Raw genomic sequence first — 19215 nt, forward strand, 5'->3', positions numbered from 1 at the left:
ATCATCAAATTGACTTGTTTCCAGCTGTGTCCAATTGACTTTGTACTGCTATGAGGGAACCATAAGGGTATCAGGTCCTTGTTTGGATTCCTAGCTCCTAAAGCTGTAGCATTTCACATTTAGCTGAAATCCGTTAAACTTGCAGTATAGTCCAAGTGGGTTAGGTTCCTTATCTGGTTCTTAACAGTAAGTTTGTTAGATCATCAAAACATAAAGCAAGGACATTTAAAACCTATCAATTTCCCCCTTTTTGATGATGACAAACTTAAAATCGATAACGTGGATTTAGAGCAGTGAGAACTAGATTAAGTAATAGGAGAACACAAGTTTCACAATTAGTTTCCCCTGACTTTATGCCTTTCTTATTTCTCATTTTTAACTACTACACATTTTTTAGAACCAGATTAAGTTAAAGTTTCACAATTAGTTCCCAATTCCCCCTGACTTTATTCCCTCTTTTGGCATCATTAAAAAGGCACAAATAGATAAATAGCATAAAGAAGTCTAGCCAAGATAACTCATTCCACATATGTGTACACAACATGATAGAGCAGAGAAACATAGAATTTAAGCAATGAGATAATAAAAAGAGGATAGATTTGATATTAATAAAAAATTATATGCCTTCGCTTAAAAAGCGAAGGCAACATTGGACTATTAAGACAGGAGCATCATTGTTTCATCCCAACCACATCAAAAAAATAAAACAAAACATCTACCAAAAAGAAACTTAACAACAAAAAACCTTTCCAGAAACTGGTCACTGAAGCGGTACTTAGGGGGCACTAGGAGTAAAGGGCTTGGAAGCTGCAGTAAGTGTTTGGAGAATAAGGTCTATTCGGGCATTCACCGACTTTTGCTCATTGAGTAGTTCTACTTTCAGGTTCTCTACTCGTGCCTTTAGATCAACATTTTCTTTTGTCAAACGAGCTACCTCATCATTTGATGTCGGAACCCCTTGGGCTTACTGACCTTCCAGGATAACATTCCTGGCCTTCAACCGACGAATCTCCTCTATTGTACTGTTCTGAGAATTAATAAGTTGTGAGACGGTTGATGTACTTCCTACTCCCCCATTATTTTCTATGCACTCGCATTCTTCCAATGTTGTCTGTGAGAAAGTCTGCTTCTTAGTCCCTACCTTCCCTGTCCCCAATGGCACCTTGAAGAATTTAAACACTTGCGCAAGCAAGAACCCGTAAGGAAGACTATGATTACCATCTTTGAAGGTGGCGACCTTTTGCATGTGTTCAATCATAATAGCAGGTAGACTCACAGGAGTAAAGCTATCCAGTTGCTCCATCAAGAACAGGTCAGACTTAGAAGTCACTGACCTCCTCTCAGCTCGAGGCAATAGAACTTTGTTTACCAATTCGAACAGTAGCTGATAGACAGGGAGTAGCACTTCTTATGGATCTGGTACCCCTTCTGGTTTGCATTGTCTTTTACCACGGCATTTCTGAAGTTAAACTGACACACATCCTTTACATTGGACACACCAGCTATAGGAACTTTAAGAATATTTCCAAGCAACTTTACATTGAACACGATGTCCACTCCATTCACTAAAGCACATATGTGGTCTGTCTCAACGGGAAAGAGGCTAGCAAAGAAGCTTTGTACCTCATCCTCATATGCCTTAGGTGCATCTATTTGGAGTAGATGCGCCCATCATTGAAACTCGACCATTTCAAAAATTTGTCGCATACCAGCCATCTCAGAGATTGCTGGGTCAAAAGTACGACCCAGCAGGACTTTTTGGTGCCTCAGGTGTTCTGAGCCAAGGCTGACTTCACTTTTTATCCTTTTCACAGAACCAGGTTCCTGAATAAGTTTAGACTTTTGTTTGCCAGATTTCCCACCACTGGATTTCTACTTTCCCTTGGATTTGACTAATACATCCTCGTCAAACATCGAGAACTCACTCACAACATCTTTTAACTTGGAGCTAGAGGTTGAGGCTTTCTCTACTGAAGTAGGCTGCTTCCTTTTCTGAGACAGTCTAACTAGTGAACCAGGTTCATCTGGTGTTTCCTCTTCCACCTCTACCACAAGGATCGCCTTATCACTTAGGGGCACACCATCTTTCGCCAACTTCCTCTTTTGCTTTTTACTACCCTTTTTGCTCTTTTGAATGGCAAAGTCGTAGGCCACTTTAGCTTGTAACCTAGTAGTGAGTCACTTGGTGGAAGACTCAGAGGTGGACACCACCCTTCGCTTTACTATGAACTCATCAAGAGCGAGGTTGTCTAAATCCTCCTCATCACTGGAACTCATCTCAGGTGCCTGTATTTCGAAGGGAACAACATCAAATGCAAGAGCAGTGTTGTCCTGGGAATGAGAACCCTGACCTGGGTCCTCCGGAGAGGTATTAGGTTCCTTATGTGAGGGCCAGTAGCTTCTGCTAGTGCAGCACCTTCAGCAGTTACAATATCCCCTTCGTCCCCCACACCTTGTACCTCGTTTTTCTGGGAGATGATCTTATGTAGTACACCATCAATAGACACCACAAAGATGATTACAACATTCTCTTCCTCAATTGGCACTATTACCACCACAGAATCGGTAACAACAATGGCAGAACCCTCTGTGACCTCAGGATTTTGATCTTGTTCTCCACTTGGTCTTTGACTAGTGCGATTCTCAGAAGATGGAGAGAACAGATCAACAAATTTAAGGGTTTCTAAAATATAGAGAGACGGAGAATCTGGGTGAGGTGTGATTTTAGCGGGAAAGATAAGATTGGGTAAGAAAGGCTCAGTAGATATGGAAGTCTCCATGGGTTTATCAGTAGTAGATATGACTGGGGCAGGGAGGTCGAAGTTTGTCTCAGCCATTGAAAAAAATGGTGTGAAAATGCTTTGGGAAGTTCTAATGGAGGACTTATGGTTAGGGAGAACAAAAAAGGGTTTTTTATGAGGAGAGGATAATTATGAAGAGAGAGGAATAAGCACCGGTTCTGAAACGACAATTGGGTGTGGAGAAGTGCAATATTTCAGAGGGAGATAGAATGATTTGAAGTGAAGAGACGTGATAGCAGGATCTAAAAAGTTGAATGACATGGCAGTTATGTTTTGTACCTTTTTAAGACGTGTATTAAAGGGTGCACAAAACTACTAACCTTTGGTACAAGAACCAGGTTATTGTCCTGTTATTTGAAAATATTAATCCTCGTTTATCATCCATACACTACATCTATAGCTTCTATACTCATCATGCGTGTTTGCCTACAACGGTATTGAAGTGAGTTATACAGGGCCAAAAAACACTTTTAGCCAATTTTTTTTGAAGATGATTTTCATAGCCAAATAATGGAAAATCAGGTTATCAATTGGGCTTTAAAAGCCCCAACTTCACTCTGTTTCTTTCAAAGTGTTCCCTACTTAATGCCTTGGTAAAGATGTCTGCAATTTGATCTTTTGTGCTACAGAACTTCATGCATATCAATCCTTTCTCCACATTGTCCCTCAAAAAGTGATGTGTCACATCAATATGATTGGTGCTTTTGTGTTTAACTGGATTCTTGGCCATGTTGAGTGCACTTGTGTTATCATATAGAAGGGGCATACTCTCAGTGAGTACCCCAAAGTCCTCCAGTTGCTGCTTGATCCACAAATGTTGCGCACAACAGGATGTTGCGGCTACATATTCTGCCTCAGCTGTTGAAAGAGCCACTAAGTTTTGCTTCCTTGTGCCCCAAGAGATGATACATGAACCTAGGAAATAAGCCATTCCAGAAGTGTTCTTCCTGTTTATAAGAGAACCTGCATAGTCTACATCAGCATATCCAATGAGGTTAAAACTGTCACCTGTGGGATAATAAAGGACTAGGTCCTATGTTCCTTTTAGATATCATAGAATTCTTTTGGCTGCCTTCAAATGAGATTCCTTGGGATTTGATTGAAAACTTGCACATAGCCCTACACTGAAGACAATATCAGATCTACTGGCAGTAAGATAGAGAAGAGACCAATAATGCCTCTATACATGGTTTGATTCACAGGAGACCCAACTTCATCCATGTCCAATCGAGTGGCCATAGCAATGCGAGTGTCTATCACCTTTGATGCTTCCATCTCTTCAAGATATCCCTGATGTTTTTTTGTTGACAAATGAATGTACCCTTTGAGGACTATTTTACTTGAAGACCCAAGAAGAAGTTCAGTTCCCTCATCATACTCATTTCGAACTCACTTCCCATAAGTTTTACAAATTCTTCACACAGAGAATCAGTTGTTGCCCCAAAAATAATATCATCAACATAAACCTGAACAATGAGCAGGTTCCTTTCTGGTTTCTTTAAGAACAACGTGTTGTCAATTTTCCCTCTTTTAAAGCCATTTTCCAAGAGGAATTTTGACAACATTTCATACCAAGCTCGAGGAGCTTGCTTCAGCCCATACAATGCTTTATCTAGTTTAAACACATGTTCAGGGTGTTCATGACATTCAAACCCTGGAGGTTGCTTCACATAGACTTCTTACTTAAGAAGTCCATTCAGAAATGCACTTTTGACATCCATTTGGAACAAGGTGAATTCCATATGAAATGCAAAAGAGATTAGAATTCTAATAGCTTCCATGCGAGCGCTCGGAGCAAACATTTCATTATAGTCAATCCCTTCCTCCTGATTGTAGCCTTCAACCACTAGCCTGGCATTGTTCCTTGTGGTAATTCCATGTTCATTAAACTTGTTTTTGAATACCCACCTGGTTCCTATAATGGTTCGATCTTAGGGTCTGGGTACCAGGTGACAAATACTGTTCCTTTCAAACTGATGTAACTCGTCTTGCATGTGTAATCTAATCTGCATCGTTCAAGGCTTCCTTGATATTCTTAGGTTCTATCTGGGAGAGAAAAGATGAGAAGGCAAGTGAATTTCTGGCTTTTGACCTGGTTTGTACTCCGGAATCTAGAGGAGTAATTATGTTATCAAGAGGATGAGAGCTTTTGTGTCTCCAGTTAGACGTCTGAGGTTCATTTAGAGAGAACATGAGTACATTTGACTGGTTTTCCTATGTTCTCTCAGGTGCTAGTGGAGTACCCTGAACTGCATCAACCACCATTTCTTCAGCTTCAGTGATTGTAATTGAAGTACCTGGTTCCATTCAAGATGAGGTAGTGTTGTCTTCACTCAGGTCTTTTACTTGGCTCAATCATGTCTGCCTTTTCATTTGTCATGTCAATGACTTCACCGGGAACTAGTAAGGGTTCTCCATCTTGATCTTCTTCAACACTCTTCTCACAGGATGAATAAGACTCATCAAAAATAAAATGAACACTTTCCTCAACACATTGAGTCTGCTTATTATATATCTTGTACGTTTTGCTTTGAGAAGAGTAGCCCAGAAAAATTCCTTCATCACTCTTGGCATCGAATTTACCAAGCTGGTCCTTTCCATTATTGAGAACATAGCATTTGCACCCAAATGTTCTTAGGTGAGTCAACTTGGGTTTCCTTCCATTCATCAACTCAAATGGGGTTTTGTTCAGGAGGGATCTGATCATGCACCTGTCACACCTCCTTTTTACTATCCCCCAAAGTGTATAAGAGAGTTTTTTTCAATTTAAGTGACAATCGAAACTGGATTATTTTATTTAGAAATCAGAGTCGCCATTTGGGATAATTTATGGTATCCCATGTCACCGGTTTAAAATCCCGAATCGAGAAAGGTTTTGACTCTTATTTATGATCTGCAAACACAGAAATCCGAGTAAGAAATTCTATTAACCCGGGAGAAGGTGTTAGGCATTCCCGAGTTCCGTGGTTCTAGCATGGTCGCTTTGATCATACTTGGCTTATTAAATTGTCTAATTACTCATTTTAGAATCTATGTGCATTTGCTTCTTTTAATTAAGAAAGTTATCTTGAAACAGGTCATGCATACCTATTTGTTTGGCGCGTCAAAAATCATATCACTCGAACGTGTCCACAATTAATAACACTTTATTATTATTAAGAAAGTTTGGTCGAAGTTGAGCGAACGCATACCCCGATTTTGTTTTTAAGATCGTAATTAGGTCACGCGAACTTGTACACAACCACGATGGTATATTGAATGCGCCTAAAGCAAGCTACAAATATTCATTTTTACAATACTTAACAAGAGGGCCGTAGCTATTTAATTATGGATGGAACACCTCAATCTATATAAATTAAAATTAATTAGGGGCCTATTAAAATAGTTTTATTATTAAGAAAGTTTGATCGAAGTTGTGCGGACGCATACTCCGAATTGGTTTTAGAATTGTAATCATGTCACGTGAACGTGTACACAATCACAATTGTATTTTAAACGCGCCTAAAGGATCTTCTATGAATGTTCATTTTTAACAACTAATTATAATATTTGTGAGGGCCATGGTGATATAATTAAAATGGCGGACCTCGATTCATTTTTTAAGAAATATGTTTAACTAAAGTAGCCTAAAAAAAGTTCAGATTTTGATCTAGGTGGGAATTAAGGCAGGCCTCAAGCCCATAACTATTTTAAGGAGTAAAACTACGGACCAAGCCCAAGAATGAAACCAAGGCAGAAGGTTGATAAGCCCCAAGCGGGCCAACAAATGCCAGGCCCAACTCTGCACTATTGTGCCTTCAATATAGAGACACAGGTTTATGATACTAAGCAGGAAGTTTAATGAATTAAAACAGTTGAATATCATAAAGCTCAAAATTGAACCCATAATGAGAACGGGCTGTTAATCAGAACCCCCAAGTTGAATATAGGCTAGGCTAACTCATCTAGGCCATGGTCAAGACCCAACGAGGCTTCAATTCTTTTTGAATCAAATGTAACCCAACAATTTTGAAAAGAAAACATCAACAAAAATCAGGAAGCTGAACTTATTAACTATGAATCTAATTGTCAACCAAACTTATACCAGCCATGAAAAACTTATGATTTAAACCCATTCATGAACTACCCAAATCTAAATTCCTAACTGCATTAATCATGGAAAGAAATTGAGATTTGCCTCAAACTATCCTAATGAGGATCAAGTGTACTAACAAGACATTTTGACCCTTTCAATAAGGTCAGAAGCAAAACAGGTAGCAACCAATGATTAATAACTTAGAACATTAAATGGTTAATGCCTAAACAAGCTATTGAACCAAAAGAAACAATCTATACTAGGAAAGCAGGGATTTAACATATGAGGTGGTCAACTTTCATTACAATAGAACATGCTTTATTCTAACATTCAAACAAACTAAAATGTATTACAAACAGCCACTAACTACAGGCTTCCAACTTCATATGCTATTTAAAAATCCGAAAGCTACCTGGATACCAAAACAAAGCAAAATGAAGTGAGGCTTTCAGCAAAGTAAGAGTGTGAGCAAGGCAGCAAAATAAACAGCAAGCAACAACTCCTTTAGTCCATATGCAAACCCAGAAAATCAACCCAATGAAAGCTTTCAAAATTCTTCCTAAAGAAGAAATCAAAGACAGCTAGAGCTAGTTTTTCATAATGCAGAAACCTTTTTTTGTACTTCTTTTGGGTTCAGAATCGATTTCTGTATTTCAGAGTTTTTTTGCAGGGAAAAATGCTTTCCAAAATCTCCTCAAGAGTTAAGGAAAGGGTACTGTTTTATCGGCCTCTAAAACCATGTGCTCAAAAATAACATTGGAAAATATTCTCAGCCTGCAGTGCATCTTTTTTAACCACCTGGACAGCTGGCTGTCCCATATTGGCTCAGCATGTTTGTGCTAACCAAATGGGGACAGCTGCCCCAGGTTCTAGAAACTTCCTATGCCAATCCTTATCTAAAACTCCTATCTCTGTTTCCCAAATTAACCCCTAAGTGTTCAGTTGTGCGATTAAGCCCTAAAGTTCTGTTACCAACCCTTTAACCCCTTACAATTCTATTAACACACTCTTTAACTCCTCTCTTTTATTTTGTTTCATCAATTCTAACTTGCCCAGTTGCTAACAGAAAAATGAGGTATGAACTTAACAACTTATTTCCAATGTCTCTTAATGCCCAAACAAAATTGGGCATTTCAAAGCACTGGACAAAACAAAGCAAAACGTATTATTGGTTAAAGAAAATTTGCAAGTGAATTAATGGGAAAGACCCTACTAACTAACATGCGATTAATTGGAATCAGATTCAAATTGTAAAAGCAGCTAATGACTAATTAATTAACTACTGAATTAGCCTCGGATTACTAATTAATCCGAGCATGAAAAACATGACCAGGAGATCAAATGAATCGCTAAAAAATAAGTAATTTAGAAAACAAAAAAAAACATGAATCCCTGACTCAAGGGTCTTTTCCTCCAAGGAATCCGGCCTTGCATTGAGTTTTGACCGGATTTTTTGGCGGAAGAGACTCATGAGAGTCCAGATCTTTTGAGAAAGCAATACAGACGAACCCTTTGAACTCGAACGCTGAGGAAAAAACGAACCCAATGACTTCCGAACAAACTGACCCCTTCTTAGATCTAAAAATTAGGGCTTTTTGGGGTGTTTTGGAAAGAACTAGGTCGAGATATGAGATGAGGAGAAGGAGAAGGTTATGGGGTATGATTTTTGGTAGGTTTAGAGGAGGCTGAGTGGTGTCCACCGGTGAAGGGTGAAAGGGCGGCTAGGGTTTGATGGCTTGGGGACGAGAGAGATGAGGAATGGGTCTCTAGGGTTTGACCGGGGTTCAGACAGTTATATAGCTGGGGAGAGATGAGTTCCGGGCCATTGGATCTCAATGATCCAACGATTGAGATGAGGGGGCGGAAACATCGTCGTTTGGCTTAGACGGGGACTGGACCGGGTAGCCCGATTTTGGGCTTGGGTCGGAATGGGTTAAAAGGTATGGGCCCAATTAAGATAGCCCTTTTCTTTTCTAATTCTCTTTTTCCTCTCTTTTTCCAATTGCTTTTATTTTCCTTTTAATTAATTAAAAACCTAAATTAAACTCTTAAATTAAATTAATTTACAAAATTAAGCTAATTATCTACTATAATATTTGCAAAAATTAATTACTCCTAGATTGAACGAGGAAATTACTAATCTAAAAATGCAAAAGTGAGCCAATTTTGTGATTTTTATTTTTTAAATAAAACAACTAATTTACTAATTAAACTGTCACACCCCAACCTCGGGAGGCGCGACCGGCGCTCAATCAAGCAAACCCAACTGAGCAAGTCGTATCAAACACTTCCTACCTAACTCGATATGAATAAGAAAACCATGCTTTCATTCATTTATTTAGACGAGGAAAGATAGTGCATTCTACAATGTTAGTTCATTTTAAATCACAACATTAAACCGTTGATAAGTTCCAAGATTCTATACAAATACACTTTAGAAAAGCGAGAATTAGAATTACATCATAGTTCGTAGACCCATATAACGCCCGTACATAACCCAAACACGTGTCTACGGAGCCTCTAAGGATGTAAAAGACAAGTATGACAACGCCGACAACAAGGCGTCGGCTATACCTCAAAAGTAGAAGTCTACAACAATAGATGTGCAATATAACCCCTTGAAGGAGAAAGGGGCTCACCAAGACTTCGTGAAAAAGGTACTCCGCTACGCGCGATCGACACTATCTACAATGGAGCCACCTACATTCATTTAAAAATGTAGCGCCCCCGGCAAAAGGAACGTTAGTACCATGGAATAGTACTAGTATGTATAACGAGACACCATCTAGTTAGAAAGAACTTTCATACCAAACACGAAGAATTCACAAGTATAACTCAATAGCTTTTTACAATTACAACATTATCAATGTAGAAGAATCATGCGATTTTTCACATTATGTTTCCATAGCCTTTAGCTTGGGGTATTTCATATTGTTTATCCTTGTTCGCTATACCACCGCTATCTTGAGCGGAGTCCGATCTCGACCCGATCGGCTAGGTTGCCTCATTTTGAGACATACACCTCAATCACAATCTCACTTCCCTTTTTATCCGGGGTTCAATATCAACATATTACCACCATGTGTGCGGCATGGCATCCGATCTCGGCTCGATCAGCTAGGCCACCTTACCAAGGCGTTTTTCCTTTTCCATCAATCATCTCAATTCAATCTTTGTTTCACATATATCGTTCCATAGGCACTTGGGGCCACAGCTATCACGTCATATATTTGGCACTAGGCCATATTTCACATCATTCCCAATTTCAATGTTAGATTTGTAATTTAGGATAATAAGTGCACACAAGAGCAATTAAAATTATAGGCATAGAGGAGACTTCACATAGAGGGCACGACATATGCAGCTTCAATTTCAATTTAAGGTCAAAGTATTTCAATTCATGATTCATAGTCCTTACCCATTTTCAAGTTATCAAGAATAACATGTTGATCATATTGAGACAAACTTTCCACGCATATAAGGTTGCAACACTAGTTCAAGTGAAATAACAATCAATACAACAATTCAATTTTAATCTTACCGTATTCACACAACCACCAATAAAGCTCAATTTCTAAAAGATGGGGTTTTAGCCATACATACCTCAACCGAGATTTCCTTAATCCTATAACGTTCCGGAATGTTCACACTTCAATCTATTTAAGCAATATAGCACAATTTAACTCATAATCAAAAAAAGATCATAATCTAAGCTCTCTTGAGCATTTTATCGAGCATTTAGTGTTCATTAAGGACTTATGGTTCTTTTATGCAAGATTACACTAGCCCATTACCCATGCCTCTTTATTTATAATTCCTCATATTCTTCAAGAACACATGCATGCAATGCAATCCCTCTTATCCCCATGAATTACCTCACTAATGACCCCTTGTAGCTATGTGTAAAAATAAGAGCTGAGGTGATGAAGTCTTACCTTTTGGAATAAAGGTTTAGGTCCCTCACTTAATTGTCTTCAATGATTTAACAAGGATTCATGGAGTAATTTTGATGGGAAGCACTTTCCCTCTCTTAGACCCCTCTCTCTCTCACTCTAAAAGTGTCAGGAATTAGGCTCAAAATGAGCTATTGCACAGGATATAACGATAGGGGATCGAGTTTAAAATTTAGAAAACTGGAGCCCCGACTAAGATCTTCGATCGCATACCTGACATGCGGTCCGCAAAATGGACCGCAAAAATGGTCCCAAAAACTGGACGCACTGCCCGGGTATGCGATAGAAATACGGTCCGCATACTTGTTCTGTGGTCGCATAATGCACCCAGAACTACCTTCATAAAAAATTTCAAGGGAATTATGCGATGACTATGTGGCCCGCATACCGATTATGCGTTTGCATAATTGGCCGCATAGTTAACCTCAAATTAACCAACACACTGACTGGTTCTGCGGCGACTATGCGGTCTGCATACCTATTATGCGACCGCATAATGAACCGCTGAATCACACATATTTTGGAAAACTTAGTTTCTTAACTTTTTAATGCACAGATCAATCCAAAAGATCCGAACTTGGCACCACAAGACTAAGGTTTTTGAGTAGAAATTTCACGGGCCTTACATAAACTTAACAACGTAAAAATGAAACCTAAATACAATGCATGGTATTTTTGGCATTTTCATGATTTTAACAAAAATAAGCATGCACATAATTGCAAACAATTCGCACAAATTCCCACAAAATTGTAAAAAATGAAAAAAAACTTTTTTTTGTATTTTATGGGAGTAATTCCTATAGGAAAAAAATCATGTGCTCACAGCTACCCCTCTTTGCTCGGAAACATGAAGAGTTTTCGTGCAAAGATAAAGTGAGCGGATACGAGCTATTTTTGCCCATTTGAGTACTCTGTGGGAAGCATTTTTGAAAGATTTGACCGCACCTTGCTTCCGAGGTTGCCTACATATCCTTGTCTATAAAGGAATCAGGTCAATGTAATTCAGGAAGTTTTGGTAGCTGGGACTACCAGGAAGCTATGATTTCACTGTTGTTGCTGCTGCTACTACTTGCTGAACTCCTTATTATACCAAGACAAAATAAAAAACTAGACTAAACTATAATCTATGAATTAAAAAAAATCCTATCTACATATCTTCAACTTGATCTCGCAGTTTATGCTGCTCTGTTGACTTGTACTCTCCAGGTGAGCTTCCTTTGTTGCTAACTTGAATTGCATTCTGAAGTGAATTCCCTTATTTTCTAGGTGAGTGCCTGATTGCCAAAACTTGAACTGTCTTCCTTCGAAGCTTGAACTGTTTTCCCTTGTTCTCCAGGTGGGCACCTGATTTCCAACACTTGCACCGTTTTTGTTTGAAACTTGAGTTGTTTTCCCTTGTTCTCCGGGTGGGCGCCTAATTGTCAATACTTGCACTGCTTTTCCTCAAAACTTGAACTATTTTCCCTTGTTCTCCAGGTGGGCGCCTGATTGCCAATACTTGCACTGTTTTCTCCCCGAAACTTGAACTGTTTTCCCTTGTTCTCCAGGTGGGTGCCTAATTTCCAACACTTGCACTGTTTTTCCTTGAAACTTGAACCATTATCCCTTGTTTTCCAGCAGGAGCCTGATTGTTGAACTTGAACCATCTTCTCTTGCTACTTGCAACTCTTTTCCCTCGAAACTTGAACCTTTTTTCCTTGTTTTCTAGGTGGGCGCCTGATTGCTAAACTTGCAATGTTTTCCTTTGAAACTTGAGTTGTTCTCCAGGTGGGAGCCTGATTGCTGAGCTTGACCCGCTTTCCTTTGAACTTGTGTCATCTTCCCTTGTTCTCCAGGTAGGCGCCTGATAGTGACTTGAAACTTCACATGACTCTGAAATGAATTCTAAAATGAGTTCCCTTATTTTCCAGGTGGGCGCCTGCTACTACAACAAAACAGACAAAACAAAAGAAACTTTTCTGCCCTAGTTGCACTAGGAAGATTTGTTAGTTATTAGCAAAACTATAAATCACCTACGCTGCTGATGAAGGATGCAATGATGAGAGTAAAATTAATGACTCGACTAGGATGTGCGTCTCCTAAAAGTGATTGAGCTTGCGGAAAACTATAAACTAAGCTTGACTAAAGTTAAGATTGACCCTATTCTCCAGGCGGGGCCCCTGATTTCAAGAAAACTAAACATTGATAACTTAAGAAAACTTAAAATTGACCCCTTTTTATTAAAATTCAGACTTACGCCTTTTTTAAAAAAAAAATTTATTATCCTAGGAGAAAATTCATCGGACAAGGTTTTCTATCTTAGGAGAAAGATTCATCAGACTAAGATTTTGATCTTTGGAGAAAGTTCATCAGACTAGGTCTCTTTTCTAATTATTTTTTTTGGTATCTTAGGAGAAAGATTCGTCAGACTAAGATTTTTATCCTAGGAGAAAATTCATCAGACTTTTCTTATCTTAGGAGAAAAATTCATCTGACTAATATTTTTATCCTAGGAGAAAGTTCATCAGATTAGGTCTCTTTCTTTTTGTATCTTAGGAGAAAGATTCATCAGACTAAGATTTCTATCCTAGGAGAAAGTTCATCAGACTAGGTCTTCTATATTAGGAGAAAGATTCATCAGACTAAGATTTTGATCATAGGAGAAAATTCATCAAACTAGGTTTTCTTATCTTAGGAGAAAAATTTATCAGACTAAGATTTCTATCCTATGAGAAAGTTTATCAGACTAGGTTTTTCTATCTTAGGAAAAAAATTCATCAGACTAAGATTTTGATCCTAGGAGAAAGTTCATCAGACTAGGTCTTCTATCTTAGGAGAAAGATTTATCAGACTAAGATTGCGATCCTAGGAGAAAATTCATCAGACTAGGTCCTCTTTTTTGTTATCTTAGGATAAAGGTTAATCAGACTAAGATTTATATTGGGAGAAAAATCCATCAGACTAGTACTTTTTATCCCAGGAGGCAAAATGTGACAAGCAAATGGCAAAATTTTATGCACACGAACAAGATAGAAAGAGGCAAAGATTTGAGAAACTTCCCTTTGTCGGCTCTTATCTTCTTTTCATTTTTTTTCTTTCTTCTTTTTTTTTTCTTTTTTTTGTACCAGTTTCCTTGCACTGCTTTGTTCCTGTTTCACACAAAGAAAAATTTGTCAGTTTTGAAAATGGTGGTCGGTTTGTGGCCTTGAGTCTTGGGCAGCTTGGCTTCTACTCAATCAGCTTGAGTTGGTCTCAAGAGACTTTTATTCTGCACCCACTCTGATTGTTTTACACCCAGTACCATTTGTATTTGTGGCTCAATTAGCTTTATCCCAAATGGAGATCTTTTCTTAGGTGACCTTTTCTGATATCTTGAATGATTTCCTACTTTTGAGCAATTTGTCTATCAGAGAGAATTACAAGTTATCTTTGCTTGCGCCAAGTAGGCTGACAAGAGTCTTTTGGGGAAAACTTTGCATGAATCCTCAAGGCATGTTGATAGTAACAACTGAGTGTGCTGGCCAAATTTACTTTATGCAATTGAAAAATTGGTAGCAAATTTTGAAATCTTTTCTTGCTTGTTTTGACAAGGACTGACTCAGAGTGAAGGACAGAATGATGCAAAGAAATAATATTAACAAGAAATGCCCCTGTCAGAAGGACAGGAGGAAGAGTTCTTTTTTTTCCTTTTTTTCAATAACTAGCCTTAATGGTCATAACATGTATTTTGGACTCAACGGTCTGATCTATCAAACTAATTCAATCTTCCCTTTTGCCATTCTTATGACCTTTGAAGTCGGGCTTATTCATGCCAATCCCTTGCATAGGCTTCATGATTCACTTTCGACCAGTGGTGCCCTGAGGGATTTTCACCTACAAGTTTCTCTCATTTATTTATCCCTACTTACCATCGCCTTACAGTGCCCATGAAGGTTTTCACTAGTAAGACTCTCTCATTTTTTCTTTTATTTTTCTTTCCCTTTTTCTGTTACCAACCCTTTAACCCCTTACAATTTTGTTAACACACTCTTTAACCCCTCACTTTTACTTTGTTTCATCAATTCTAACTTGCCCAGTTGGTAACAAAAAATGAGGTCTGAACTTAACAACTTATTTCCAACGTCCCTTAATGCCCAAACAAAACTGGGCATTTCAAAGCACTGAACAAAACAAAGCAAAACCTATTATTGGTTAAAGAAACTTTGCAAGTGAATTAATAGGAAAGACCCTACTAACTAACATGCGATTAATTGGAATCAGATAAAAATTGTAAAAGCAGCTAATGACTAATTAATTAACTACTGAATTAGCCTCGGATTACAAATCAATCTGAGCGTGCAAAACATGACTAGGAGATCAAATGAATGGCTAAAAAAATAAGTAATTTAGCAAACAAAAAAAACATGAATCCCTGACTCAAGGTGAAAAAAAAGTGTTAAAAAAACCCTTACCGCTTATAAGTGAGAGAAAAAAGAACGCGATACATCCTACGATGCTCTAAACCACGCCGAATAACCACTCAAGGGTCTTTTCCTCCAAGGAATCTGGCCTTGCATTGAGTTTTGACCGGATGTTTTGGCAGAAAAGACTCATGAGAGTCCAAATCTCTTGAGAAAGCAACGCAGATGAACCCTTCGAACTCAAACACTGAGGAAAAAACAAACCCAATAACTTCCGAAAAAACTGACCCCTTTTTAGATCTAAAAGTTAGGGCTTTTTGTGGTGTTTTGGAAAGAACTAGGTCAAGATATGAGATGAGGAGAAGGTGAAGGTTATGAGGTATGGTTTTTGGTAGGTTTAGAGGAGGCTGAGTGGTGGCTGCCGGTGAAGGGTAAAAGGGCGGTTAGGGTTTGATGGCTTGGGGACGAGGGAGATGAGGAATGAGTCTCTAGAGTTTGACCAAGGTTCGGACACCTATATAGCTGGGGAGTGATGAGTTTTGGGCCGTTGGATCTCAATGATCAACAGTTGAGATGAGGGGAGGGCAGAAACGGCATCGTTTGGCTTAAACGGGGACTGGACCAGGTAGCCCGATTTTGGGCTTGAATCGGAATGGGTCAAAAGGTCTGGGCCCAATTAAGACAGCCCTTTTCTTTTCTAATTCTCTTTTTCCTCTCCTTTTTTTCAATTGCTTTTCTTTTCCTTTTAATTAATTAAAAACCTAAATTAAACTCTTAAATTAAATTAATTTTCAAAATTAAGCTAATTATCTACTATAATATTTACAAAAATTAATTACTCCTAGATTGAATTAGGAAATTACTAATCTAAAAATGCAAAAGTGCGCCAATTTTTGTGATTTTTATTTTTTAAATAAAACAACTAATTTACTAATTAAACTTAAAAATGCAAAAATGAAACCTAAATGAAATGCATGGTATTTTTTGGCATTTTTATGATTTTAATAAAAATAAACATGCACAAAAATGCAAACAATTAGCACAAATTCCTACAAAATTGTAAAAAATGGAAAAAGTTATTTTTCTTGTATTTTATGGGAGTAATTCCTATAGGGCCAAAATCACGTGCTCACAGCACCTGTTCACCAAGTAGTAGGCAGTGTTGACTGCTTCAGCCCAGAAGTTCTTTGCAATTCCATTGTCGATTAGCATTATTCTTGCCATCTCTTCCAGAGTTCTGTTCTTCCTTTCCACTACTCTATTTTGCTGGGGAGTTCTGGGAGCTGAGAAGTTGTGGGTAATGCCATTTTCATTGCAGACTTCATCAAATTTGGCATTGTCAAATTCTGTTCCATGATCTGACCTAATGCATGCGACTCTAGACTCCATCTTCACCTGGATTTTCTTCACAAAGGCCACAAATACTCCAAAGGTTTCATCTTTAGTTCTAAGAAACAGAGAACATATGAATCTGGAGTAGTCATCCACTATCACAAAGATGTATCTTTTTCCTCCTCTGCTTTGCACTCTCATGGGACCACATAGGTCCATATGCAAAAGCTCTAGTGGCTTTGAAGTGCTCACAACCCTTTTAGACTTAAAAGAGGACTTTACATGTTTTCCCTTAGCACAGGCATCACAAATTTTTTGCACCTTGAATTTTGACATGGGCAGACCATGGACCAGGTCCTTCTGAATTAGTTTGTTCAGAAGAGAAAAGCTTGTGTGCCCCAGCCTTCTGTGCCACAGTTCAGCATCATCATCAATGGCTTTCAGACAACTCAGATAACCACATTGTAAGGACTCAAAATCAACAACATAGATGTTCTTGTATCTCTTGGCCACAAGTACCACTTCACCAGTTACCAGATCAGTAATTGTACATATCTTGGACAAGAATTCCACCTTGTTTCCCTTATCGCATATCTGAGAGACACTCAAAAGACTGTACTTAAGGTCATTGACATAGTACACATTTTCAATGGAATGAGTGAGTGACTTCCCAACTTTTCCAACTCCAAGAATGTATCCCTTTTTCCCATTGCCAAAGGATACACTCCACCTTTAGTAAAAGAAAGTCCATGGTGTTCCCAGTCATGTGATTTGAACACCCACTATCCATGAACTATTGTTTACCAATTCCTTTCACTGTTCCCTACACAAGAAGGTCAGGAGTTAGTTTTAGGAACCCAAGAAAATTTTGGTCCCTTGTAGTAGGCAAGAGGATGAATAAGAGCACTCTTAGTCCATACAGGTAATGTGCGTTTTTTTTGTGAGTGGAACCCGATCCCTCTTTTGTAGTCATCTTTTCAGCAAACACTTTGTTGTTTTGAACAGACTGAACCCTAGCCTGGCAATTTTTTTTGACATGCCCATTGTTCCCACAGTGGGTACAGAGCCAGTTATAAAAAATAGTGACGTACTTGCTGTGAGGGTTGTAAGGAGTTTTCTCCCTTTGGAACCCTATTCCTTGCATGTTCCCATCATTATTAGTGTATACTGCAGTGATAGTTTCTGAGGACCAGGTCCACTTTAGGAACTTTTCAAGATCATTTTTTACTCTTTTCAGATCAGTTTGGAGGTTCTTGTTTTTCTCAATTTCAGCACACATCCTAGTTCTCACAGCTTTCAACTTATTTTCAAGCCTAATGTGTTCCACACTGGCTATTTCTTTTCCTTTTCCAGAATTTTCAGATTTTGACTTAGTCCCTAGTCTCTTTATTGTTTCCCTTAGGTCTGCAATTACTCCCAGGAAATCATTTCTTTCTTCTTTGAATTTTTCAATGGTTTTCTTATGGTCAATAACTACAACCACTAAGTCATATCTAGTTTGTTAAGCTTCTCCTAGTTCTATGGACAACGAATACCTATCCTCCACAAGACTATGATAAGCATCAATCAAAACACTAGCTAAAGACATGAGTTTCTTAGGAGAGTAGGATTTTAGATTTCTCTGAACATCCCTAAAATTTACCTCCTTGTTGTTATCATCTTCATCATCATCTGATTTGGCCATCAAAGCAAAAATTGAGTCAAATTCATTTTTCTCGCCTTCAACTGCCATCATGGAACTATCACCAACATCAGTTTCATCTTCAAATTCACCAGAGGAATCTCCCCATGCTGCAAGAGTCTGTTTAATCACATTGTCAGCAAATCATTTTCTTTTGAAGTCCTTGAAAGGAATTGGGTTCCTCTTAGCAGCCTTTTCAAAGTTATTCTTAGAGAATTCTTGCTTCAAGAGAGGACAGTCTTTGATGAAGTGTCCAGGCTTTCCGCACTTATGATAGAAATCATAGTTTTTTGGTTTGCTAGAGCTGCCCCCTTCTAGCATTTCTCCATTTCTTCTGACCATCTTCTGAAACCTTTTGGTTAAGTAAGCCATGTCAACATCTTCATCATTTGAGTCATTGCTATCAGCCTTGAGTACCAGGTTCTTTTCTTTCTTTGGTTCTCTTCTTTCACTGTCTATCTTCCTCTTTATCTCCTAGGTCTTCAGATTTCCAATAAGCTCTTATGTGGTCAGCTCCTGCAAGTCCTTTGATTCAGTAATAGCATTCACCTTGCTTTCCCATGGGCTAGGAAGAATATTGAGGATTTTCCTAACTAGCTTGTTTCTAGGAATGGTTTCGCCAAGTGAGTGTAACTCATTTATGATGGAAGTGAATCTTGTGTACATATCTTGAATAGATTCATCGTCCTTCATCCTGAAGAGTTCATACTCGGTGGTGAGCATATTGATCTTAGACTGTTTTACTTGGGTAGTTCCCTCATGAGCTATTTGCAAAGCTTCTCATATCTCCTTAGCAGTGTCACAAGCAGAAATTCTATTATATTCTTCAGGTCCTATTCCATACACCAGAATCTTCTTGGCATGAAAATTCTTCTCCACAGCTTTCCTATCTGCGTCAGTGTATTCTTTACTGGTTTTTGTCATTGAAAATGGGAGTTCTTCCAGTACCTTTGTTGGAACATAAGGACCATCACATATGATATCCCATAACTCA

At 38.4% G+C, this 19215-nt stretch overlaps 1 protein-coding gene across 1 annotated transcript; it reads right to left on the minus strand.

Annotated features, from left to right (window-relative positions):
* Positions 1 to 3327: 3327 nt before the first annotated feature.
* On the minus strand, positions 3328 to 18944 carry LOC104242860 (uncharacterized). The gene is made up of 10 exons (XM_070173724.1): positions 18771 to 18944; positions 18561 to 18695; positions 18076 to 18341; positions 17632 to 18033; positions 16604 to 17270; positions 5148 to 5238; positions 5045 to 5098; positions 4142 to 4413; positions 3925 to 4091; positions 3328 to 3748 (listed from the first exon to the last, which is right to left on the minus strand). Exons 1-10 carry the CDS (start codon positions 18942 to 18944, stop codon positions 3328 to 3330), a joined length of 2649 nt encoding a protein of 882 aa, XP_070029825.1.
* Positions 18945 to 19215: the final 271 nt, after the last annotated feature.

The sequence above is a fragment of the Nicotiana sylvestris genome, chromosome 4 (genome assembly GCF_000393655.2).
Source record: "Nicotiana sylvestris chromosome 4, ASM39365v2, whole genome shotgun sequence".
Classification (NCBI taxonomy): Eukaryota; Viridiplantae; Streptophyta; class Magnoliopsida; order Solanales; family Solanaceae; genus Nicotiana; species Nicotiana sylvestris.

Coding starts and splice junctions, on each gene's coding strand:
- LOC104242860 (XM_070173724.1), bottom strand. CDS start 18,944: ATGCTCACCACCGAGTATGAACTCTTCAGGATGAAGGACGATGAATCT. Junction 17,271..17,631: donor CCTTACAACCCTCACAGCAA/GTACGTCACTAT, acceptor CTTTTACTAAAG/GTGGAGTGTATCCTTTGGCA. Junction 3,749..3,924: donor GATCTGATATTGTCTTCAGT/GTAGGGCTATGT, acceptor TCTTATAAACAG/GAAGAACACTTCTGGAATGG.